Source organism: Podarcis raffonei, chromosome 9 (genome assembly GCF_027172205.1).
Source record: "Podarcis raffonei isolate rPodRaf1 chromosome 9, rPodRaf1.pri, whole genome shotgun sequence".
Classification (NCBI taxonomy): domain Eukaryota; kingdom Metazoa; phylum Chordata; class Lepidosauria; order Squamata; family Lacertidae; genus Podarcis; species Podarcis raffonei.
In genome coordinates, this window is record NC_070610.1 from 25,049,439 (window position 1) to 25,074,617 (window position 25,179).

Here is a 25,179-nt window from a genome sequence, read left to right on the forward strand (position 1 = left end):
TTTTTATTTTACTGAGTTTTTAATTTGGGTTAAACTCCTGGTTTTATGCAGAATTGTTTTACATTACTCTTGGTGTCAGTAATGAAAACTGGTGTTAGTTATTTGAACAGTTTTGTTGTTTGAACTGTCCTTGTGGGTTGTTGTTGTTTTTTTTTTTTTTGTAAGCAGCTTTTGGTTTATTTTATGAAGAAAAGCAGGAAATAAAATTTTAAAATAAATTTCCAAGTTAGATGCCCTCCTTCCTTTGAGGAAGAGAAACTCTTTGTTTATACAATGGTATCTCGGGTTAAGAACGTAATTCATTCCGGAGGTCCGTACTTAACCTGAAACTGTTATTGACCTGAAGCACCACTTTAGCTAATGGGCTCTGGCCGCCGCGGCGCCGCCGGAGCATGATTTCTGTTCTCATCCTGAAGCAAAGTGCTTAACCTGAAGCACTATTTCTGGGTTAGCGGTGTGTGTAACCTGAAGCGTATGTAACCTGGGGTACCACTGTACTAACTTAGAGTGACTTCAGAATCAAATGGGATCAGACAAGCAAGTAGAACTTGAGTTCAGACAGTGTCCTTACTGTTGTTAGGTCTCCGGCAAGAATATGCAGCTACTGCTTCTCGGCGTAGTTCCGGCTCGTCGTGCAGTTCTATGAGGCGAGGTACATTTAGCGACCAGGAACTTGATGCGCAGAGCTTAGAAGATGAAGAAGACAGCTGCCATCATGCGGTGCACCCGGCTGTTAATCGGTTCTCTCCATCACCACGCAATTCACCGCGGCCTTCACCAAAGCAGTCCCCACGGAATTCTCCTCGCTCTCGATCACCTGCCAGAGGGATGGAGTACAGCAGAGTGTCACCTCAGCCTATGATTACTCGTTTGCAGCAGCCTCGTCTTTCACTTCAAGGCCATCCCACAGATTTACAGACTAGCAATGTCAAAAACGAAGGTAAAGGGCTTGGTCTCAAATTTTGTGTGTTGAGCGCCCTAGGAAGTTGCGCGGTAGGTAGTATTTAAAACCAACTAAATGGTGTGGCGTTTCTGCTGAATCTGCTGAGAATCATGCAAGAACATGTAGAATAAGCATCTTGACCATTCTTTTCATTAGGGCGACTAGAAATCAATAAGCTTAGAAAGTAATTGAGCTAATTGAGTTTCGGGTAGATATAGATTATTGTCATTCTATGGCTGCTTAGTTTTCAAATTTCTCTAGTGCTGAGCAGTTTATCAGAAAGGCAGAATATCTAGAAGAAGAGTGACACAAAACCAATGCAAATATAAAATATTTACTACACATAAAACAGCAAAATAAGCATGGTTTATGTGATAAAAGACAAAACCAAGCAACAGAATGACAGATAAATAGAAAGTTTGGGTTGGAATGCTTTAGCAAAGAAAAACACACACAAATGCTTCCCTAAAATGCTGTTTTCAAACTAGATGACAAAATGAGACCTAGCTGGGCTTACCTGTGGAAGGAATACTACAGGATTGATGTCAGATCTGAAAAGGGCCTGCCCCTTGCATTCAGTCATTAGCCTGGTCCACACTCGACATGAAACTACCTTTTAAAATAAACTTTGGTTTAATGCACCAGAAGTACTTGCTTCTCTCCTGCTTTTGACAGTGCCATGCATGGAAGGAAACAAGCTTGAAACAAGACATTTTGGCTTGTTGTGACATGCAAAGCTGGACTCGTTTTTTTTCTTCTTTAAACAAAACCACAAAAGGAAGCTAAGGTTTGTTCTTGGCTTACTGTTTAAGGTTTATGTGGACAAAACAAATCACAAGCCCAGGTTCATGTCAAGACAATCCAGATCCGGGCTTGTTTTCTCCCCTTCCGCTGCACAGTGAGGAGTAGGAGAGGAGCAAGGTGCTTAAGTACATTAAAGGTAAAGGGACCCCTGACCATTAGATCCAGTCGTGGCCGACTCTGGGGTTGCGGCGCTCATCTCGCTTTATTGGCCAAGGGAGCCGGCGTACAGCTTCCAGGTCATGTGGCCAGCATGACTAAGCCGCTTCTGGCGAACCAGAGCAGTGCACGGAAACACCATTTACCTTCCCGCTGGAGCGGTACCTATTTATCTACTTGCACTTTGACGTGCTTTCGAACTGCTAGGTTGGCAGGACCAGGGACCGAGCAACAGGAGCTCACCCCGTCGTGGGGATTCGAACCGCCGACCTTCTGATCGGCAAGTCCTAGGCTCTGGTTTAACCCACAGCACCACCCATGTCCCTTTTAAGTACATTAAAGCGTAGTTAATACCAAACTACAGTTTAGTATTAGAACATACGAAAGAATAGTATATATTTTCAAGCAGGGATGGTGAACCATTGTCTGCCTAGAGGCTGTAATCTCTTCTAGGCCACATGACTGTGGGTGGGGATAGAAGCCCAAGTAGGTAGAGTAATAAATACTATTTTTACCTTTATACAATAGGCTTGTTTACACATACTTCCCTCCCTTGACTCCCTCCAGACAAGCAGGATTCATTATTAGAGTTCAAGGATACCTTCTAGCAAGGCACAAACATTCAAGGAGGATGCAAAACAGGGCCAGTGAAGGGTTTGGCGCTCCTGAGAGTGTCCTGGCCCTGAGGTTCCCCATCCGTGAATTAAAGCAACAAGTTCAACGTACACTTGGCTTTTGGCTGATCTAACGTATGGGAAACATTGCATGAGGATTTAAATAAGGCAGCTTAATTTGATTCTTAAAACTCTGTTTCTAACTTCTGGAAATGTAGAAGTTAAACTTGCAGGAGGAACATGAGCATTCTAGTATGGTCGGTTTTACAAAATACAATAATAAGATTCTTTAAAAAACACACATTCCTGACATTTTTCTAGTAACAAAGTTTCTCAAGTCATTTTCTCCAAAGGACACAATAGAATAAATATTGGTTAGATAGAGCTGTCTGTGTATGTTCCCCAAACCATAAGTTCATTACAGAAGAAAAAGGTCGCCAAGATGTTTGTTGCGTCAGCATTTCCATTTTAAAGGATGTTACCATTTTGAATGGAGTTTGACGAGGTATGTAGAACCGGCACTTGCTTGATGATCACTCAGCTTGGCTTCTCACTTATTATGGAGAGCTCTACCCTGAGCCTGTGCTAGGAGATCCCACAAACAATATTTGGCAGTGTTATTTTTCTGTTGTTGTTGGATGTTCCTGTTCCTCAGCTTTTCAATTGCTTTCGATATCTTGAGGCATGCCTTCAGATATCGTGCACTGCAAACTCTGCTTTGTGGAAGGGGAGGGGTAAGACCAGTTCACTATATAGTAAGTTTGCCTGTAAATGGATCCATTAACTCAGCTCTTTAAAGCTTCCATGTTCCTGTTCACTCCCTTCAGTTCCTTGTTTTTAAAGCTTTGAGTTCTGTACATCCTCTGCATCACAATCCTTGCTAATGCTGCCGTAGCTGAATTGCATGTTCTTTAGGACCTATGTTCAGGGCACAGCTTTAGAAATTGAGGCCTGGTGAAGACAGGTGGGGTATTTTGTCTTGTCCTCCCAGTCCCTTTACCCATGCCCATTAGTTATTGGTCATTTGTTTTTTCTTTAAATAATCAAAATAATCCTGTGGCTATGTACAGATGGTACCTTTTCCCCAAAGCTTGAAGGTTATAAAATATAGAAACATGATTGCTCACAATACACACATTCTCTCCCTGTGGTATCTGTCTAAACAGGTTTTGCCACTATCTCCTGCAGATGCTCTAAGCCCAGAATGGGTCAACTTTATAAAATATAACAGAAGTCCTATTGCAGAAGTCCAGTAGAAAAGAATTTACAATTCTCAGAGGGGAGGGATGTGCTTTGACACTGGCACCTTGCTAACCTTTTCCTTGCACATGCTTTTAAAAATCGAACCTGGAAAAGCTATCCATTTAGGAGAAAATACTGGTTAATGTCTCCAGCTTCTGGAGGTTTCTATTCCACTTTCTGCGCTGAGGTTCTACTTCATCCTTTTGCAATCCGCTCTTTGCAATCATTATCAAATGTGCTGCCTGCTATTGACTGTTCAGGGTGGGTAGAATAGGGAGCCAGAAAGAAAACTGAGATGGACTCTAGAAAGGTGAGTAGCAGCACTGGTGCTGAGGCCCAAGATCAGGTTGTGATGTGTTGAATGGGGAGGGGAGACAGATAATTGTATTCCTGTTCTGCAGAGTTCATCAAAGCATGTGGTCAGTGCCATGTTTGCTTGTTGCACCTTGTGACTCTTGACACTCCTGATATAGCAAAAGTAATAGTGTGGCTGGAAAAGCAAAGCTTTCCCTCATTTCTTTTCACGTTCTCCTAGCATATCCCATGCTTTCTTGCATGCGCATATACCCATGCAGCATGCTGCTGGTTGAAAGAATCAGACAATTGTGAAATCTGGTTCAGACAATCGTCTGTTTCCTTCTCCCAAGTCTGACTAGACAGTGCGTTTCCTCGGTACAAATGAAAATGCATGTTGCTGCTACATTTTTTACTTTGGTTCAAGAAATGCCTAATGTTCTCAATGCTGAGTTAAGGGCCCTCGTCTGCTTTCTACAGTAGTGGACTTGGGAGCTAGGGAAAAGCTGACTGCTGCTACAGTTGTCTGTCCATAGAGATGTCAGAGTGTCCATGGTGATGCTGCCCCACATTTCTCTGATAGTGCGCTGCTGCTGTAAAAGGCCACAGCTTGTGTGGCAAGGGATCCTGTCCAGTTCTTTCCAACACTATAGCAATACAACTGCATGTGGTGGGAGTCCGTCTGCAGGGGTGGAATTTATTTTTATATATGTTAGGCAAATAAATGCAGCTTCTGAAATCTATTTCTGGTATAATTTTTGGACAGGATGAACCAAGCTTCTTTGAACAGTCCTGCTAATCTTTTCTTTCCCCCTTACTTGCATTATTTTTCTTGCTTTTGAACTTTTCCATTTGTTTCTCCTATACTGCCCTCAAAAGCAGGGACACACCAACAACCAACAAGAAATTTTGCTATCTGTCTTAAAGAAATCCCACAAAGTAGATGGGAAATGGGTGTGCCACACATGAAAACTTGTGGAATCAAATGTATTTGAATGATGTAAATCGTAAGGAGACAGACATGCCTCCAAAGCAGCCAAGGGAGCTTGACTTCTTTATTCCCAAGTCTGTTAAATTTAAGAGGTCATTCAAGGAAGTTGGTGAATGTTATGTCTGCCCACAGTCTTACGTCTAATTCCATGGCTTTATTTTACTCAGTTGGCCAGTAACGGTTGACTTTTTCAATGTTCTAATGACCAATTCAGCACATGGCCAGAGACTATTCTACATATTCAAGTTTGCACTTCAATTTACTTTCCAAGAATTTTCAGACATAGGGATATAGTTGTGCACTGTTCACTTTAATGTAAAACAACCACAACAACAATTAGAAGAATCTGCCTTTTGGAGAAAGCAAAAGTTAACATAAACCAATATTTTAAAAATCCTTCCAGTAGCACTGTAGAGACCAACTAAGTTAGTTATTGGTATGCGCTTTCGTGTGCATGCACACTTCTTTCCAATAACTCTAACTTAGTTGGTCTCTAAGGTACTACTGGAAGGAATTTTTGTTTGTTTGTTTCGACTACGGCAGACCAACAAGGCTACCTACCTGTAACTATAAACCAATATGCGCTGTTGTTTTGAAAGCATGTTTCCTTTTAGGAAAAAGTCAGAAAAGAATATAACTATGCTTGTTGAAACTGGTCCTTTCAAATGTGAATCTTACCTAAATGTTAACAGTAAATATCTTGAAGGATCAAAGTTCAGGTTGATTAGATACCAACCATAAAGTTGATTAGCACGAGCAAAGACTTAAATGTCTATGTTAACTTGAAACTAAAATAATGTTAATTTATTGAATTCTTCATGTCTAAACTCTGATTTCATTTGAGGACAGTAGAACCCCTCTCATAATTTTAATTTGGTGCTTAAATAATAGTTTTATGCCACCGTGAAGGTGAATATTAGTGATATCTCTGCATGGTGGAACTTGTAAAACCTGAAATTTTCCAGTGAAGTCCCATTTAGCTGATAAAGCAAGAAGCATTGTATTTTTAAATATTGTAAGCCACTTTGTGGAAGATTTCTTTAAAAAACAGAGTATAAATCAAATAGATAGATAGATAAAATGTTTGTTTACTTTCCCAAAACAACAGTGACATATTTAAAAAGATATTCTTTGTCAGACATATTTATTTCCCTGTCTCTCCTTTCATAGGTCATATTCTCATGACATAACTGTCATGAGCAAATGATGGTAGAGAGAAGATGAAAGGGCAGGCCCTGACCTATCTACAGGAAGTCTGTATGCATACAACCGTATGTGTTTTGGGCTTTCTTGGTACACATTTGCTCACCATGGTTATGTTGAGATATTAGAATGGAGTAGACCAGCAGTTTTCTTACTTCTATACCTTAAATCGTAACCCCTTCTACCAGACAGCAAAAGTTAAGTAAGTTTTGCTCAGGATGAAAAAAATAGACAAATTGTACTTGCTTTCTCCATCTCTTTCTCTTTTTACATTTTTTAAATCTAGTAATTTATATCTTACTAGATTTAAAATTTCTTAGATGTAATTTTGATAATGTAACATTAGGCAGATACCATTTCTTTTATGCAGATTTGTAGCAAACCTTGCCCCCTCTCATCCTTCGGGTTTCAGGTTGCCATGATTTTTCAGTCTCCTGCATCAGATGGTATGTTGTGGTGTTCTTGTTATCTTTCCTTAATACAGAGAAACTAAGGCGTAGTCTTCCAAACCTGTCCAGGACATCTAACATCCAAGTTGAGTCTGTGAAAAACAGTAGAAGTGACTCAAACTTTCAAGTGCCAAATGGAGGAATATCTCGTATTCAACCTCAACCCTCAGCCAGTAAGTATCTTTACAGTGACGCTGTAAACACAGCTTCTGAGAGTCGGCTGAAAACAATTAGCAGCGTGTTTACAGTTTCATGGTAAAGGGATTAGACATTTCATGCAGATAATGCAAGCTTGGTCAGATCTGATGAATGTTGGGCAAACGAGCATTTCAAAGTACAGTACTGAACAATGAAGTATGTGTACATTGCCATCCCACATTACTTCTCAATATTGATGGTTTCCTTAATGCCTGCTGTCCTGAATAGGAAGCCTTTTCTGCAACGGTCTATCTTGAACATTCCATAAGCTTGGTCTCTGTGGTGCAGTGGGTCAGTGGGTCTGGCTGTTAACCAGAAAAATGGTGGTTCAAGCCCACCCAGGGACGGCTGTGTTCAGAATTCCTGCATTGCTGGGAGTTGAAAACTAGATGACCCTCAGGATGCCTTCTAACTCTTATGATTTGCTAATCAAGTGTAACTTGCATTTTTTATATTTAGCTTGCATTCATTATCATATAACATCCCTAAGCAAGGAATTATAAAGCCCCTAGCTGTGTTGCAATTTGCAGCTACACACTTTTGATTCCCGTAGTACTAACATCTTTTGCCATTCTGCCTTGGTACAAATTTCAGTGAGTATCAAGCAGTTAAAGTGAATATGAAATGAGAGTCAGGATTTCTGTTACCTCCAACAGATGAACTCGAAAGTGCCTGCCAGCCTGAAAGATGGATTATAAATTTTAAAAGAAAGAAGTTGCATTTTCATATTGTTATTTTCACTTTTCAGTATTCATAACAGAATTACTTGGATCAGCTGCATACATAAAGATTTTCAGAGGCATACACTTTCATAGCCATAAGCTTGTCTCCTGAATTGTTTTGAAACAATAATTTTATGTAGAAAATATAAAAATATTCACCAGAGGAAAATGTCCTTTTGAACAAAGTTGGCACTCCTTTCTGCAAATGATAAATTGTAAATTATTATACATAATGCAGTAACCTGAGTATAGTAATAGAACTATAGGATCAAAGAGTAATAAGGTCTTGTATGAACACGTTCTTTTATTAATAGAAGTTGAGGAGTAAGTGTTTACACATCCATGTTGCCAAAGAATCAGCCTCTCCCTTGAAAGGTGTGCCTATATAAATGGAGATCTGATTTTTCAATTCCTGATCATAATTTCCTTGTTTGTAAGGAAGGATATGAATCTGGTTCCTATTGTGCAAAAATAATGTAGGAAGTGCTTTCCTATTTTGGGACTGAAATTTGCATTCTCCTTCCCTTTTGAAAAACTAACAAATGCTTTCTTGGAAGCCTATAGCCAAATTACAGACAAATACATGGTTTAACATTGTGTGTACCTTTGTTTAACTGCAGTTAGCAACCACTCAGGTGGCCTAGTCAGTATTTGGCCTATGGTTGGTAGAGAGAGGGAGCTTAATCACCCTCCCTAGTCCTCATGAAAAATCCCCCCAAAAAACTTTTATTTTCATCACAAGGAAAACTTCTCTAAGTGTTAATGGGAGCTTCTCTGTTGTTGTTTTTCAAAAAACAGCATGTCACTTATCGTTTTTGTGTTGATAAGGGATGGGGTACCTGTTAGTTGACCTTGTGGCTGGTATTTATAGGAGTTGGAGTCCAACATCTGTAGGGACACAGGTTCAAATCCCTGTGTATATATAATTTTGCATATGGAGGTTCTGCTCTTTGGGGTTTTCCTGTATTTACTGGTTTTTATTTACTTATTTTTCCAAAATACTACACTTGCAGTGGTCTTCTCACTCTTTCCTCAGGTTGTTGCACTGCATGAGATTAACTTGGGAGGGTTGCTTTGATTTCTGCCTTTTCTTGCTTCTAGTTCACTCCCTAATTTATACTTTCACAAGCTGCAATACCTAACATATGGGTGGTGGTAATGAAAAGTATGTCGGCAGTGTATCAGTGTAGTTTAACCTTGTATAAACATAAGTATATTTCATTAACATACCTGTAGAAGTCTTGATGAAAATGATTTCAAACCTTTGCAAATGTAAGTTGGAATTTTGGATTTGTTTGGCTTCATTTTCCGTCCTGTTCAAGGCTTGTTCTAGCTCATGAAAAATGGTCACCTTAACAATCTATAGCTCTCGTACAAGTTAGTAACCTCCTTATGGTTCCATTTTCTTAAGTGTGGTTTATTCTGAAACCTTGTTTTAAACTATTAAGTAGCACAGAAGGCAAATTTTGCAGTCTTCCACCAAACTGAAATTGTAGAATGAAAAAGGTGGTAATTTAGCTATTGACTGATATAGTGGAATCAATGTGAGCAACTTTCTCAACAAATGTATTACTGAAGACATAAGTCATGCACAAGAAATGCTACCATAGCAGCGTCACATTCATCTGTAAGTTCTTAGACTCAAAACGTTAAATTTCTGATTTATTAATTACAATGCACAACTCGCTACTAAAATCACCCTCCTTTCCAAAGGATTGGAAAGTTGCCGGTGTAAAACAAAATGTTTATATTGGGGTCAGTAGTATTTAACTTGTTCCAAACTTATTTGGACATTTTGCATATTACGCCAAGCTATTTCAAATGGTAAACGCTTAAGCAGATTCTGTGGAACTCTACAACTGAATTAGTTAGCAGTACAGTGGCAGGTGTTTGATCATGCACAAAGCGGCTTTTAAGTATTACTTGACATATACATTGAATTGATTCCAGCTACCTGGGAAACAGATTGTGAAGTTAAAATGGAAAGCTCAAGGAGGTGTGGCAAATTCAAGGCTAGGAATCCCCAAAGGGTTGGAAATAAAATAGCTGTACAAGTTGGTAGTGCACCAGTATTTGAAACTCACTGGTCACTCAGTCTCTGGGGGCTGGAACAAGTATGGTGCAGCATGTGTGTGAAAAGAGAAACTATCTCAAACCCTAGAACTGGGACCATCCAATTGAATTCCCAGTAGGTTTAGAATATACAGAGGAAGCATATATTAATGCAGTCTGTGGAATGAATGGTCACAAGATGTCTCTTCCTAAACCAAGACATACCGTACCTTTTTTTGTGAGATTCCTAAATGCTTCTCTCTCCATCACTGAAGGCAGATACTAGGTGGGCTTTTTCTGGCATTGTTTAGCAAGGCATTTCTTGCCATGAGTAAATACTTGATTTGAAACTGTATTTTGATGTTACTTGTCAGAGAAAGTGTTGGTTGGGTAACATACCCTTGGCTTTTTATACAGCATTAAAGCAAACAGTATATCCTACATGTCTATCTATCTGCTATAGAAGGTTGTGGGCTGGACTATATTTTAAGGACTAATATTTATATTTGAATAGTTTTTTCAGTCCATAAGATTCGTATTTTTTAAGTAAGCCACATTTTTTAATGGCATTATTGTTGTTTATTAGATTTATATATGTGACTTAATAGTGGAATCATAAATACAACCTCCCTTGGCTCTGTAAGGGGAGTTCAGGAGAAAACAGTGGGGGGGGGGAGAGGAGAGATTGTTCCTTCGGGGGAGCAGAAATGCTTACGCTGGTGGAACATTTGCAACAGTGCAACATTCAATTCCTCCCCACAGAATTGACTTCTGAAGAGCCATGCTTAAGTTTATACCGTCAGAAAAAGTGGGCACATCCATTTATCCAAAGCAAAAAGAATGCATTTCTCCTTGCTGAAGGGAAGGGAGATGGGGAACCAAAGATAAATAAGTGTTTCTTGGTGTGTATTAACAATTCAATGTAGCAGTAGTAGAACACCATTTCCTCAGTTACACTTTCATCTAGATAATTCTCATTCTAGTTCTCATTGCCATGTTGCTCAGCATAGTCATAAACCTAGAGAAGTGCGGGGCAGGTTCTTGTGAAGCCTGCTTTTGACTTGATCTGCGTTTAAGGAGAAGGCTACAGGATCTAAATTCTTCTACAGTGCCTCAATTCTTGCATGATTTCCCCCCGTTTGTCTTCATCTATCTGAATTTTGTTATTTGCCAAGCGGAGTTAAAACAAAACTCAATGTGCTAGTAAACTGCTGAGAACCTGGCTTTAATCAGGATCCTTAAAATCCAAGCAGGCATATCTCATTTTGTTTTAACCTGGATTAGCAATTGCCAAGTGGTAATAGGATATGAGATATTTCACACACAAGAAAGATGGGGAAGGCTTGGCTGAGCTCCATGTTTCTTTCCTACAAGTCACTTAAGTTTCTTTAATGTATATATGACTCAGAAATATATATATTTATTTTGACTTAAGTTAGAACTGTGTCTGAGGATGACAGTTGCAGAGGACCACCATATTGTGTTGAATTCTCAGCCATACTTGAATGCTTTTCAAGCATTGATTTGCCTCTATGGTCCTCTCTATCTATGGCAGGCATTAGCTTACAAGAGACCTCTTAGATACAGCAGCTGGCTTTAGATGACATTTTGTTGTTTGAGCTTGTTCCTGACTTTTCTTTATAGGTCAGAATTACAGTTTTTGAAGCAGAAATACTAGCTTCAATAAGCGATCAGTCTTGTGTGAATTCCTGTGTATAAATATGCATATATATGTACATACGTATTATGACACATTTTCTTCAACTTCAGAAGAAAGAAGCTATGTTCCTGAGTTGACTATTTGGAGCTGAAATTTTGTGTCTTTGGTTGAGTTAAATGTGACCGTTGTGTTCTGAATTTAACCTTGCACTGATTTGGCTGCGGCATGTCTGGCTGGTGGTTTGTTTTCACTTCTGGCCGTGTGGATTATTTTTGCCTCCTTGGGCTTTGGCCTGCAAGAAACTCTTTGCCTGCTAAAACGCTTAACACACTTTGTACCATGAAGCACCTGACATTTACCTTTGCAATCCTTCTTAATGTGGTGAGCATCACTTCTGTAAAGCAAAGCAAAGCACTCCTCCTTCACCACTACTACTACTGGAGCCGTAACAGCTTTTGAAAACTGTTATGCTTTTTTTGCTTCCTAATTTTTCCTAGGTAGATAAGGTCCTAAAATCTTAAGTGAACTTTGAATTCATTATCTTCTCTCTTTAGACAGATATGACATGTCTTTGTTTCAACAGCTCTGCAAAGGCAGAAAAAAATGCCCCGTGTTGCCTTCAAAACCAAACAGCTACTTCCTACTCCAGCTACCAAAGGAGGTAAATTAGCTTACAGCCATTTAATGAAATCCAGTTAAATTCAGAAAATTGTTCCCTTGTGCTTAGACTTATGCAGTTGAAATAATGCAACTGGAGTCTAACAGCAAGTGCTTTTATTGGTGAATGTAATGGCATAAATGCTCCTTTATAGAACATTTCAGCATTGACTATTGGCTAGCTGTTGACTGTTGTGATCTTCCTTCATATGCTTCTTATGAAAATAAATGCTAAGTTTTAGCAAGCTTTGATCTTAAAACTTATTATCCGCAGTGCTTTAGGATTGCTTAAGTACCTTAACTGATAAAATAATCAGTCGTGTTAGAATCTATCCTATGTTCTGCTTTAGAATAATAAGAGTAGGTTATATTAAGTTGGGGCAAACTCATGTTTTCTAGGTTTAGAGATGGTGCCTATACCTTTGTTTTGGGCAATAGCACTGCCCATTGTCTTGGAGTTCTCAAAAGACTGGGTATGATTTTAAAGAACTCATTGATTACTCTTACCTCTTAATGGTTTTACAATTCAAGAAAAGTTAGTGCTAAGCTAAATTCTAAAGAGAACAGCTATTTAATTCAACTTGCCTTCTTCTTTATTTTAAAGTAGCAGGCATATTCAGAACAGTTCTAAGGTTGCCTAACACTCTCCAGATAGACCTTTAATTATTGGGTCCTTAGTTGTCATTTTTATTCAGTCTTCTTTGTAGCCTGTTTGGGATAGCTGAACCAAATTCTTCAAGCCTGGAAAACTTGGATACTTTTCAGAAATTAACAACTGCTCCTGGTTGAAGGTGGAGCTGTTGGTTTAGACTTAGGCAGATTATCTATCCCATTGTGTTGCCCTTAACTTCAATATTCTTTGTATAAAATCAGCACACATCATTTAAAACATCTGCTTAATACTTTGGTTCATAATACATAATTTCAAAATATAGCTTGCATTTGTCATTGCTAAATGAGATATTTTAAAGAACATTTTTTCTAAGTATTTTGAAGCAGAAACATTTGCCAAGTGCAGTGCATTTGCAGAATACACATGTAGCATTTTCAAAGAATTCTGCCTTATGTCTATTATTCATGTCATTTTGGTCTGGCTCCCTATTAAAAGTTGATAATCTTTGGAGAGGCCTCTTCATGTTCATGTCGCTATGACTAGGTGTGTAGAAAGTTTTTGTGTGTACAGTGTAAAGCTAGTCAGTTCAGAATTTAAGTGATTTGTTACAATAGCTTTTTGAAAGAATGATTTCTTTAGACGCAAGGTCTTGAAGCCCATTATCTCAGTTCTTTTTGTTCTTGGACCATAGCATTGTTCTAATTATTTATTGATATTTTGTGATACACTCAATAGCAGTCCAGAATATTTGATCATTCACAAAGCACATTTTGTCTCAGAATTTTATTTTGGACTTTAGGGCTTTCTGTGCCCTTACTCCTGAAACACCAGTCCTTTTTCTGCTTAGAATGGATAATGGATGGATAACCTAAATGTCTTCTTCCACCTAAGTTCAACAATATGCTACTTCTCTGACCCTATAAAATACCTCTAACAATCTCTTGCATTTGTTTTAGAATACTGTAAATTCCTTTTTAAAGCAGGAAATGACAAGTTTAGGTTGCGTGGCATACTTCACTGCAGTTATTTACAAGAAGCTATAATTCTCCTTTCCTTCTTATATCAGGATGTTGCTTGCTGATCAATACTCTGGGTGGGTTGGTCGGTAGACACAGATAGATTATACCTATAGGGCTAAGATTACGCAAGGTATTTATTCTCAACACACGTGTTGTTGTTTGTTACTACATATTCCTCCATTATTATTATTTTTGCAATGCTTGCCTTAAGTGAAGGGCCATTATTATGTCATATACGGGAGACCATTCAGTTTTGCCTTGAGATCATTAATATTGAAAAGTATCAGTGTGGATAGTTTCTTTAGAAGCGTGGATGTTCATAGATGTTTTGTAAGCAAAAGGCTTCTGTGCAATGGAATTAACTAGGCAGTCTATTAATAATTACATAAAGCTGGTCATAGTTTGGAGCTCAAACAAAGAAATTCTTTTTTGAGCCACATGCTTTCTCTTGTAAAGGACCTTTTGTTACAGCAAAATTCACAGCTGTGTGCAGTAAGTGGGCAGAGTGGGGTGTTGGAAACTGAAATATTGTATAAAGTGAGCTTGGATGGTCTTACTTATAATTTGAATAGAAAGGACCAGGGAATCTAGTTTTTGTTTTATTTTAAAGGGTATGTGAGGCTATAAGAATCTCAAAAAAAATTCATCTTCAGTTTTATTCATAAAGCTCATGTTATAAACATTGTTCAGTTGTTCCAAAAACCTTTTTCTGTAGCACACTGAAACTCCATCCATTATTTCATTACAGGTTCAAAGCCTTTTAAATCCTGCAATTACATTTGAGGTTTCTTGTACTTTTTTACTTTTCTTATTTAGGAGTTTTTGTAGTTATTGGTCTCTTCTGAAACAGCTCACTTGCTTTTGGCGTTTTGCTGCCTGGGGTGTTTGTTCATTGTCTGATCATTGGCATGTCTTGTTCCATAATGCCACTGTGGAATGTGCCCCCAGAAACATGCCAATAAGGATTCTCTATACACCTTTATCTTTTCTCAAGATGCTGTAGCCTGTGTAATTTGAGGGTCATGGGAGTTTTCAGAGGTTTAAGAGCAATTCAGACTTGGTTCTGATGTGCACGGTTATGTGAATTTAGATTCCAATAACTTCTAGTGTGAGTTTGTAGTATTATGTTTTTTTATTTATAAACCCTGCCTTCATCATATTGATTCCAGCATGTAGTCCACCTCTGTGAAACAGAAGGTCTAGCCACACTGTCTGTGAACTATAGTTATACTTCCTAGATTTCTTAAAGGAATAGCATCTTATATTGTCTGTGATTAAAACCTTCTCCATTGGGGTGCTTTTAACACTCAGACATTGCCTCATGTTTATGGTATACTCCCTAATAAATGTATTTTCACAGTGTACAGAACAAATTCAGTAGTAATGGGCATTTCTCATACTAAATGCATGTTTTAAGAAAAATCTGCGGTGCATTACAAACTTGGCTAGGTTGCTACATCATCTTATGAATAATTTGAATGAGAATGACTGTATGCATAACACATATCTACCACCAAAGAAAGTGTTGAAAACGGTCAGACCAAAATAGGCACAAAACTACTTCTCTGTCTGTTAGCATAACTGATGTTAGGTGTCCATTTTTATACTGCCACACATCAAATGTCAGTCTCCTTCAGTAGAACATTGTGAGTGTATAGCAGGCTATACACAAACTCTGACCTTATAAAAAGATGTCTAAAACATCAATACCTCTGTGTTGTGTTGTGTAAATCTATAGTACATTGCAGGTGCTGAAACAGTTTCTGCCTATTTTTTAAGCTGCCTTTTGTTGTTTCTTCGCCACTGAAGATGACATTCTTCTTTTAATGATTTTCCAGTTCCTTCTCCCAGTAAATTCCGGTCCCCAGCAGCACCATCTCCTCTGGCTCTGAGACAGCCGGTAAAAGCGTTTAGTAACCATGGACCTAGCTCTGCTGTTCCAGAAGCTGTCCAGCTTTCGCATAGCAGCTCTTCACCAGGGCCTTTAGCAGCTCCCAATTCAGTCTCTCCAAGCCCAGCCAGCAGCATCAACAGTGCTACGCTTACAAGACCCACAGGGACAACAGGGATGAGGAGTGGTTTGCCAAGACCTAGTGCCCCCTCCGCTGGGGGCATACCAGTGCCTCGTAGCAAACTTGCACAGCCTGTTCGCAGGTGAGTCTTGCTTTCATTTTAAGGTTTCATACTGCAGAAGCAGTCTTCCATACAAGTGCTTGCATGTCTCGAACTCCAATAGTGTATCATTTGTGCTGTGCGCTAATAGCAATCCCAGTTCTCATAGTGCTGTTTTTATGTAGTCAGAAAGGCACCACTGACCCGCAGGATGGAGGTATTTGCAGAGTATTGGGGGGTGGGAGGACAGGACCTAAAGATTGAGCATGAACGTTCTCAGTGGTCACAGAATGCTGACTACAGTGGGGTGGACTGTGGAAAACCAGGGAAAGGCATCTTTCAGGTAAGCTGGTTGCAAGCCATTTAGAGCTTTAAAGGTCAAAACCGTCACTTTGAATTGCACTCACAATCTAAGAGAATTGGCAGCCAATATGGGTGATACAAAAGGGGAAGAATACGAGCATTAGATTTCACTCCCATAAGAAGCCCAGTTGCAGCCTTCTGAACTTGTTGAACTTTCCAAACTGTTTTCAAAGGCAGCCCTACCTCAAGGTAAGAGATGACTAAGGAAGGGATCACTGTAGCAACATCAGGTGGTTTCACAAAGGCATGCAGCTCAGCTGGTGCACCCATCTTAATTACCGTATTTTTCGCTCTATGGGACACACTTTTTCCCCTCCAAAAATGAAGGGGGAAAGTGTGTGCGTCCTATGGAGCGAATATAGGCTTTCGCTGAAGCCTGGAGAGCGAGGGGGGTCGGTGCACAATCCGCAAGCCTGCGGAGCCCGGCAGGAGTTCCTGCCTGCAGCCCGAAGCCTGGGGAGCGCTGCATTGAGCACCCCGGGCTTCGGGCAGCTCTCCGCAAGCCTGTTTTCGCCGAGCTCCCAAGGCTTGCGGATAGCAGCCTGCTGTCCCCGAAGCCAAAACAGTGAGACAGGGCGCTGCGCTGCGCAGCCCTCCGTCTCGCTGTTCCAGCTTGGCTGTGCAAAGCCTCCGCAGGGCAGCGGGGTGAAGGCACCCCGCCGCCCTGCGGAGGCTACAGAGGATGTCCCCGAAGCGCTCCAAAGGCTTCAGGGATCTTTGAGGCTGGCGGTGGGGGAAAGCAGCACTTCCCCCCACCGCCAGCCCCACAAGCTCGGGGGGCAGCGGCAAGGCCTGCTCTTGAACGCACCTTGAATGCAGGTGGTTTTTTTGAGGGGGAGAACAAGAAAAAAAATCCCCCCCATTCTCCCCCTCCTATGGTCCAGTGCATCCAATAGAGCGAAAAATACGGTATATAAAGGAAGGCTAAGGCCCTAAAATCCAGATATAAGACTGGGTTGAATTCACCTGCAAACTGAATCCTGCCTTTTCTGTGGGAGTTCAGCCGATTTAAATGCTGGATGAAGATCCAAATTGAAGCCTTTTGCTTTTGATCAGAAAACCCTCTGTTTCGCATAGTTGTTGTTGTTGTTTATTAATTGAATTTATATACCGCCCTATACCTGGAGGTCTCAGGGCGGTTCACATAAAAAGATTACAGTATATAAAATAAAAATAAAAGCAATAACCCACTAATACCTCCCCCCAAAATGCCACATTTTAAAAGGGTATGGGATGTTGATCAGGTCAACCAAAGCCCTGGTTAAAAAGGAACGTTTTTGCTTGGTGCTTTAAGGTGTATCAATGGAGGCGCCAGGCAAACTTCCCTAGGGAGAGCATTCCACAGACAGAGAGCTATTGCAGTTCCCATTTGCTAGCCCTCACTGAGTTCAGTATGAACACCAAGCATTTACTTCTTCTCTCTCAGTTGAATATAAGTGGCTTTTGAGCTAAAGAGGTTGCTGTTGCCACAATTAACTTCAACACAGAGGTACAGCCAAGCTTATGCTTTGTTATTTTCACTGGGCACAGCTCACCAGAAGCCACTCCATTGGAACTCTCGTGTTTTAATGCAGTTCTTGTTCATTTCAAGATAGCTTGCACAGCACAAAAGCCCCAGTAGAATGTGCTGTTTGTGGGCGGGTCAGTTTGGATTGATTTTGGTACTAGGTTAAATTTAAGAGAAAACAATTGGAGCAGTCTTTTCTGAAACCTGACCTACCTGAACAAAGTGAAATGAAAAAAAGATCAGGCAGTATTTATGATAATTGCCTTCCTGGATCAGGCTAAGGTCTTATCTAGTCCAGCATCTGTTCCCAATAGCAGCCAGCCAGATGTATCTGAAATGCTAAAACTAGTTTGTTAATGTTAATGTTGTCTGTTAGTTACTCTAAAAATGTTAATGTTGTCTGTTAGTTACTCTAAGCGTATATTGTTAAAAGTTGGGGATAACTTCTTAAAATGAACAATAGTTGGTGCTAATACCTTCAGTGAACTGTAATTTTAAAGAAGCAGTTGCACTTGTATATTATGGTCTAAGACTTTCGTGGGAATGTATTTTTGTGTTTCAGAACATTGCCAGCTCCCAAAACCTATAGCAATGTGAAAGATGAGAGTTGGAAGGACGGCTGCTACTGAAGTGCAAAGCAACATTGTTCAGTAGGTACTCCTTCCCCAGGCTAAATGACAGATCAATATGCAGACTGATCAGATAAGACTTTGGGGGTTTGCAAATCCCCAGACCTCTGTCCTTAATTAGCACAAGCTGGCAGAGATTATAAAACAGCACTTTAATGACATTAACATCAGATACTTGGTGATCACTCAAATCACTTTTACATGAATCACTTTTCACCTCCGGAGCTTTCTCTCCTCTGCTACCTAAAAATTGTTATAAATGCTCTCATGGATACAGTGGTCAACATCTGGGCAAACACCTAACACAATGCCAAAGAAACATCTATCCTGAAAAACAGCATGTAAAATCGTAAAAATAAAATTAAAAATGAAATCTAAAACATCCATATGTGACTTGATTTGATTTAAGGAAAATAATTTTCTGGAGCTGTAGTATGTAAACATTAACATATTAATCAAAGGGGGGGAAACGGCTTGCCAAGTGCTACTGTGGTAGTGAAATCCTTTTAAACAATTGTGGAAGATTTGGATGGAGAAATTGCTGAGTCACAGCAGAACCATTTTATCTGGAGTCTCATTTGGGAGTGGTAGGGAAGCCATGTCATTGTTTTTATCTTTTTGAGCAGTCTAGATGCAGCAGACCTCATATATCTGGGTTGGATAGGTTGCATCTTTTTATGTTGATTTCTTGACCCAAACTGGTTTTGTGTTGTTTCATTTGGATTGCCAAAAGGGCTTAGTATCAACTGTACAATCTTTCTAAACTTCGCAGTTCCTGGCTCAGGAAGATGGCCTTTGCTATCGCAAACGACATTTTGAAAAACACAGCTCACACAATTTTGAGAAGTCCTTTTTCAGATGAAATTTCCTTGAAAAGGGAGAAATTGTCCATTAAAATCACACCTCAGTGCTTACAGCCTGGAACTCAACTGAACATGCGTAGAGTTAACATAAAGAAAAGATGACTATGCACTTATGCCCTAGAGATACTAAGGAAATGAGTTGTACTGTTGATACCAAATGATTATATTCATGTGGGTAATGTTTCATGGTATGAGGGAGTTTTCTTTATCTTTTTTTAAAGAAAAAAAATTATTAGCTTCCTAAACTAATTTGTGTTTAATTGTAAATACTTCTTCCGAAGTTATTGCCCATGTTAGTATTTTAACTATGTACTTTGCCTTACACCTGTATTTTACATTGTTGGTAAGAGTTTAAAAAACGAAAACGAAAAAAAACAACCCAGCCATATATGTTTACAAGATATTTAGTTCCTCTAGTGGCTGTCAGACTAACCAATACTTATCACTATTTTTACTTGTTTGCAGGGTTCCCTGCTCAGTTAAAATACAAAACAAAACCCTTCTGCTATTGACACCCTATTTCCCTCCCTTCACACACATACATACCTTTAAAAAAATGTTTTTGTTTTTTGCTGCGTTGAACGACTGAAGATGTGAAAACAGCAAGTTGGGAGCAGGTCCGTTGTAAATGTCTCTATGGATGGGGCAGTCTCTCAGTATGACATCCGCTGTGAGTCTGCAGCACTCATGAAGTTCTTGTTAAAACAAGGCAGCCAGGATACTTTTTATGTAATGACTGAAGAATCCAACAGGCTCTGTTGGAATGTGTGGTAGGTTGCCTTTTAACCTCATTCATGCCTGCCTCATAATATGTGTGTTTTGAATCTTGCAGCAAATGGTAATTCATCCTAGAATTTCACAGTCCTCGGATTTTTAGTTTTCTTAGCTTAGTGGATTAAAAGCCATGCAACTTTTACTTGAATTGGATAAGTGAACAAGACAGACTAGGACCAGATCTCTGATCCAGCAGTTTCGTAATCCGCGGGCAGTCTTTATTGGTTAAACAAGAGGCCCTTCATTTTGCCTTACTGCAGGAATTTTTAGGATGCTGATTTCTAAAGACACATTATGGGAAGAAAGGTTTATGTACAGGTCCAAGTACCCAAAAAGACTGGGCATTCTTTCCGATTCTTGGTTTAAACAGGTCTTCTAAGTAGATTTCTCCACAATTCTTTCCAATGCTACTTTTTTTATATGGTGGAATGATACGCACTGCAAATCATAAGCACAGTCTGGGAAGTGGAATTCATTTTAATTAAAAAATACTTCCCCTGATCTTTGCATCCAGATAAAAGTCTGCCTGGATGAAATCTACTGCTCTAGTGTGTCTTCCGAAATCAAAGTAGCCAATAACCTGTGGGAAACCTGAGGCAGGATTAACAGTGTTGTACTGTTAATCCAACACATGTGATGTTGAGCAAAAAAAAAAAAAAAAAGACGAGGTACCAAAATATTTTAGGTAAAACTATCGGGCTTCATTTTTCAAACTTGGCTCTAATGAAGTAGATGTTGCAATCTTCAGAAGTGAGGAAATTCTAATTTGTGCTTTTATTAGGAAAATGTTTATTTTATGTTGTTCAGAAATTCAGATGTTACCTTTTTAACCAAGGTGCATCGCCTTATTTTATAAACCACTTTTTAAAAATCAAACTCAGCTGTTCAGTCATTTTGAAGGTGTATTAAGTTCTGGAAACATCCTGCTGCTACATCATAATAAAAATCCAGCAAATACAAATTCCTGAAAGAAGAAAACTGCCAGTTTACTAGGGGAAATTGTGTGCATTACCAGTTTATTTGATTACCAGGACATCCTAGGGCTTTATGTGTTTAGAGGTTTGGGTATATTGAAGAAGTGTGGAAACATGAATTTGATAAACTAGTGCCTATGATTTTCTTAATTTATGTTTGATAATAGTAGTAAGGGTTTTATGAATGTGGATTATTTTTTAGTGCCAACAGCTCAGAATTGTTGTATGTATGTAGGCAGAAAAGAAAGGAATTCTGCTTCCAAAGTTATTTAATTTTTTTCTCAGTGTTTGAATGTTTTTGTAAGTGTTAATAAAAAAGTAAAAAAAATGGAAAAAATATAAATATTCTTACCACAGCATTCTTTGACTCTTTTTTAAAAATAAAATAAAATCTGTATATACAATTCAGCATTTGAAGTTTTGTTGAAGTTAATTTAATTACTTTGGTCATCTTCATTCTTTAGAGATGTACTTACTATTGGACATCTGTGATTTAGGGCTAAGCAGCAAAACAGGAGTAAAAACATACAGGCACACAGGGTTGTGCTTGTTCATTTTGGTGGTTGGACCAAATAGCTTTGTAGGAGGGATTTCCAATGGGTAGGTTAAACTCCCCCTCCCTACTTGCCACTTTGGTCTTCCCCTAACTGTGTTTTATAAAAGAAAAGCATTGCAAATTCACATCAAAGAACTTTTATATGTTGTATCTGATTTAATTGGGGGGAAAGTTGCTGCTTTGCCTTTTGTGTATGTATATGTATGTATACACATATATGCATGTGTGTGTGTGTGTGTGTTTCTGTATAGGTGTGTGGGTAGGAGAAGCAATTCTACATGGCAATGGTTCTTTTAACAAGAGAACACTCATAGCTTTAGAACGACATCTACTGGCGATGTTTATCTTCCTTTCTGTGTAAAGAAAAAAAGGCCCACACATGGTTGCACGTCAGAATTAAGCAGGCAGATTCACATCTGCTTCCCTTATTCACCTAAACAGCTGCATTTGCCTTTGCCTATACAGAGCTTGTTTCAATTCAAATATTTTTCCTAAATCAGTTAATGTTGTCACTTAGAAGTGTCTGTGTGAAATAGCCACTATCTGTGAAAATGAGATTGTGTCCAGCTGAAACAGATGCTGATAATATTTGTAATGGTGCGTTTTAAGCGATATTAATTAGAACTCAAAGGCATTTCTGGTTAAATGACCAGCATTCAGTTGATTTGTTAACAGTCAAACATTTCAGTGTTTCCACATAGCTGGCCCAGAGGATTGCTTAGAAAAGGCAACTCCTTTTGATTCTTCATTATTTGGAAAACTTGAGTGAAGGGAAATGTACAATCAGTAGTAACACTGCCGGCACAATACTTAGTTTCAGAAGATGGAAGAAGCAACAATGAAAAATTCACATTTTCTGCCTACAGTATGTTTGCAGCCAGAATATAAATATTGTGTTCCTTTTGTAGGCCTCATATTAAGCAATACATTTACAGGAGAAGGAACCTTCAGTGAGAATGAACAATTTCAGCCGACAACAATTGTTTCTATTTTATCTGACTTCTGTACCTCACAACCAGGCTAAAATCTTAATAGCGGGAAAATAACCTTTATCAAATTAGACTTAACGAATGTACTCTGCACTGAGTGCTGGAGAAAGAACCATGCTGTTTTGGGAATATACTACCATATGTGGTGGGGTTGCCCAAAGATTCAAGTTTTTTGGGAATAACTTGTGGGTGAAATGTAGCAAATTGGTTAACAAACAAAACTATACTATACAAAAATGTTAATCTTTTTATTGGTAGCAGCAAGACAAGTAATAGTAAAGCACTGGATTTAAGAAAAAAAGAATTGTAGAACTATGTCCGGAATAATTCACCAGTGAAGAAACTAACCAAACATTAAGATGTCTCGAGTATGAAGATGATTTTGTGGACCTGTCTGTTTTCAGTGGGTGAAAAGATCGAAATTCTTCCCTCCATACATAGCACAATCTATTGGGGTGAAGGTAAGAACATTGTAGCCATCTCTGTCAAATCCTAATGTGTAATGTACCACGTGGTACTGTTTTAAGTGTTATAGGGATTTGTTTAAAATATTTTAAAATGTGAACCTTTCACAGCCACTGTTACACAGCACCATGTAAGCTATTGTCTGAAATGGGGCCTCGTAGCCCTTATCTGCTTCAGAAGATGAAACAGCTGTGCTTCAGGTACAAAAAGTTCCAGGGTAAGTTAACCACCCTTTGCCATCTCTTCGGTAGTGCCTTTTCCTCCTCTGTACCTGTCCACAAATGTATATGCAGCTAAACCTAGCCACTCTATAATAGCCTTGCCTTTAATTCTGAGATAAGGTTTCCAACAACAGCTGTATTTCCCAGTTCACAAAGTACAGATCCCTTGGGAATCTCGTCTGATGTTGGTCAATAAGTGACCATACTGCCTTCTAAAAATGCCATTATCTTATTTTCTCAGCAGTTTTGTCTGGTATTTAGTCACCAGAAGCATGTGTGTGTTCTGTGCCCCTTTGGAGCTACTGTAAGCTCATGCTTGTCAATAAAGAATAAAACTACCAGCCATTTGTACTCCTTGGGCTGAGTGTGCTCAGGACAACAGGGAACTTAACATCCCATTTGTTTTCATTGGGGGAAGACACCTTATAATTCTGGCCTGCGTGGAGCTGTGTGCATCCAGGGATGCTTGCAAGTTCTTCAGTCAACAAAATAAGAAAAACGATGAACGTCAGCTGGCCAAAGTCATCTTGGGCTGACTTTAGATAAAATGAGAGGCCTAGAGAGCAGAAATGTAAAACAAGTGTTGCACACATACCCAGAGTTTGTCTAGAAGCTCAAGGGCTTGGGCAATATGAGCTCAAATTGATGCTTAGATGTAAAGGCACTAGAAGTAGTTGTGTCACTGCGCCTCAGTTTGCTGTTGCTTAAAAGGTGGTTGGGATGATAAGCAAGCTGGAACATAGGCCACTTTGGGGCATTAAAGTGCTATAGAAATGGTGAATCGAAACGCCACGGAAGAAAGTTACGCATCTATAATACGGTATTAGTGGCCATGTGTTCCATTGGCAGTGACACATTGGCTATGATACATAGAAATGCAAACAAGTGGCATGGATTTTGAAAAAAATAAAAACCTGAAACTAAGGTAGCCTTGGACAGTTAATGAAAGAATGGAATGGGGAAGGGGGTTGAGATTACACTCGCACATTAATCTGTCTTTTTTTAAAGGAGTTGTGTAGTTTCTGTACCCAGCAAAGATGTATGGGTCAGTTCACATTCAAACCATGCAACTTGTGACCTATTTCTAGAGTTGCTGAGCAGACAACTCTGACCCCTTCTAAACATTTTCCCTGATACAATATCTTTTCGGGGCTTATATTAATTGCAGCTGAACAATTAAGGCAAGATGTCATGCATATTTACCAGGCAGTGAGACTCACTGAACACAAAGTAAATGCGTACAACAGCAGATGGTATGCTTGCTATATAGACCAATAATTGGCTTTGATTTTAGCACATGCTGTGAAATATTGCGCCGTATGCTTCAAGATTCACAACATTTTAGAAGTATTGTATCATGGGGATATAATGCAGCTTTTTGTTTTGCCATTGTAACCAGTTCTGTAGTAATAGTTCAACAGTTTGGTGCAGAACCAAAGGAGTTAATAGTAATTCCGGTGCATCTGAATGCACTGGAAAGCTCTTAGTGACATCAGCACTGTTACACATCCCAGCAAGCCTAACGTCCTTTGAGACTATTGTTATAATTTATTACTAGAAAGACAGGAGCAATTAAGGACAGAGTGCTGTATTTCTAAAGGAACAAAGGAATGGGAAAGGTTAGTCATAGCTCTCAGCAGTGAGGTCAAGAGGGAGCAGTCTACAATGCACTGATGCACTGAGTCAACATGTCAGGTAGTACATTGAATCCAGTGGCCATATGGCGGCTTTCCTTTTTAGGTGGAAAGGAGGACAGGCTCTTCCTTTCCCTTTGGCATTTATGCAGAAATCTCTCATCTGAATGTCCTTTGTGTGCAGTACTGTTTTACCTTCATGCACAGAGTATTGAGATGTTTTTGCCACACTGGTGCAGGAGACAAGAAACCCAGAAGAATGTAAAGGGAAATCTTTTGTGGGACTTTCTCTGTTTGGTGGCGCTGTGGGTTAAACCACAGAGCCTAGGACTTGCCGATCAGAAGGTCGGCGGTTCGAATACCCATGACGGGGTGAGCTCCCATTGCTCGGTCCCAGCTCCTGCCAACCTAGCAATTCGAAAGCACGAAGTGCAAGTAGATAAATAGGTACCACTCCAGCAGGAAGGTAAACGGC

At 39.4% G+C, this 25,179-nt stretch overlaps 1 protein-coding gene across 5 annotated transcripts in view; it reads left to right on the forward strand.

Moving 5' to 3' along the window:
- The window catches only part of SLAIN2 (SLAIN motif family member 2), a 37,898-nt gene extending 17,779 nt beyond the window's left edge, over nt 1–20,119 (forward strand). Inside the window, exons 5-10 of one of the 5 annotated variants that reach the window (XM_053402014.1) lie at nt 581–940; nt 6,732–6,869; nt 11,912–11,989; nt 15,456–15,771; nt 18,162–18,249; nt 19,557–20,119. In XM_053402014.1, coding sequence (XP_053257989.1) covers nt 581–940; nt 6,732–6,869; nt 11,912–11,989; nt 15,456–15,771; nt 18,162–18,228 — 959 coding nt within the window. In that variant the 3' untranslated portion in view covers nt 18,229–18,249; nt 19,557–20,119. Of the gene's footprint in view, nt 1–580; nt 941–6,731; nt 6,870–11,911; nt 11,990–15,455; nt 15,772–18,161; nt 19,457–19,556 lie in introns of those variants that run through there. The other 4 variants (XM_053402013.1, XM_053402015.1, XM_053402016.1 and 1 more) reach the window with 4 other exon arrangements.
- The last annotated feature ends 5,060 nt before the right edge of the window (nt 20,120–25,179 follow it).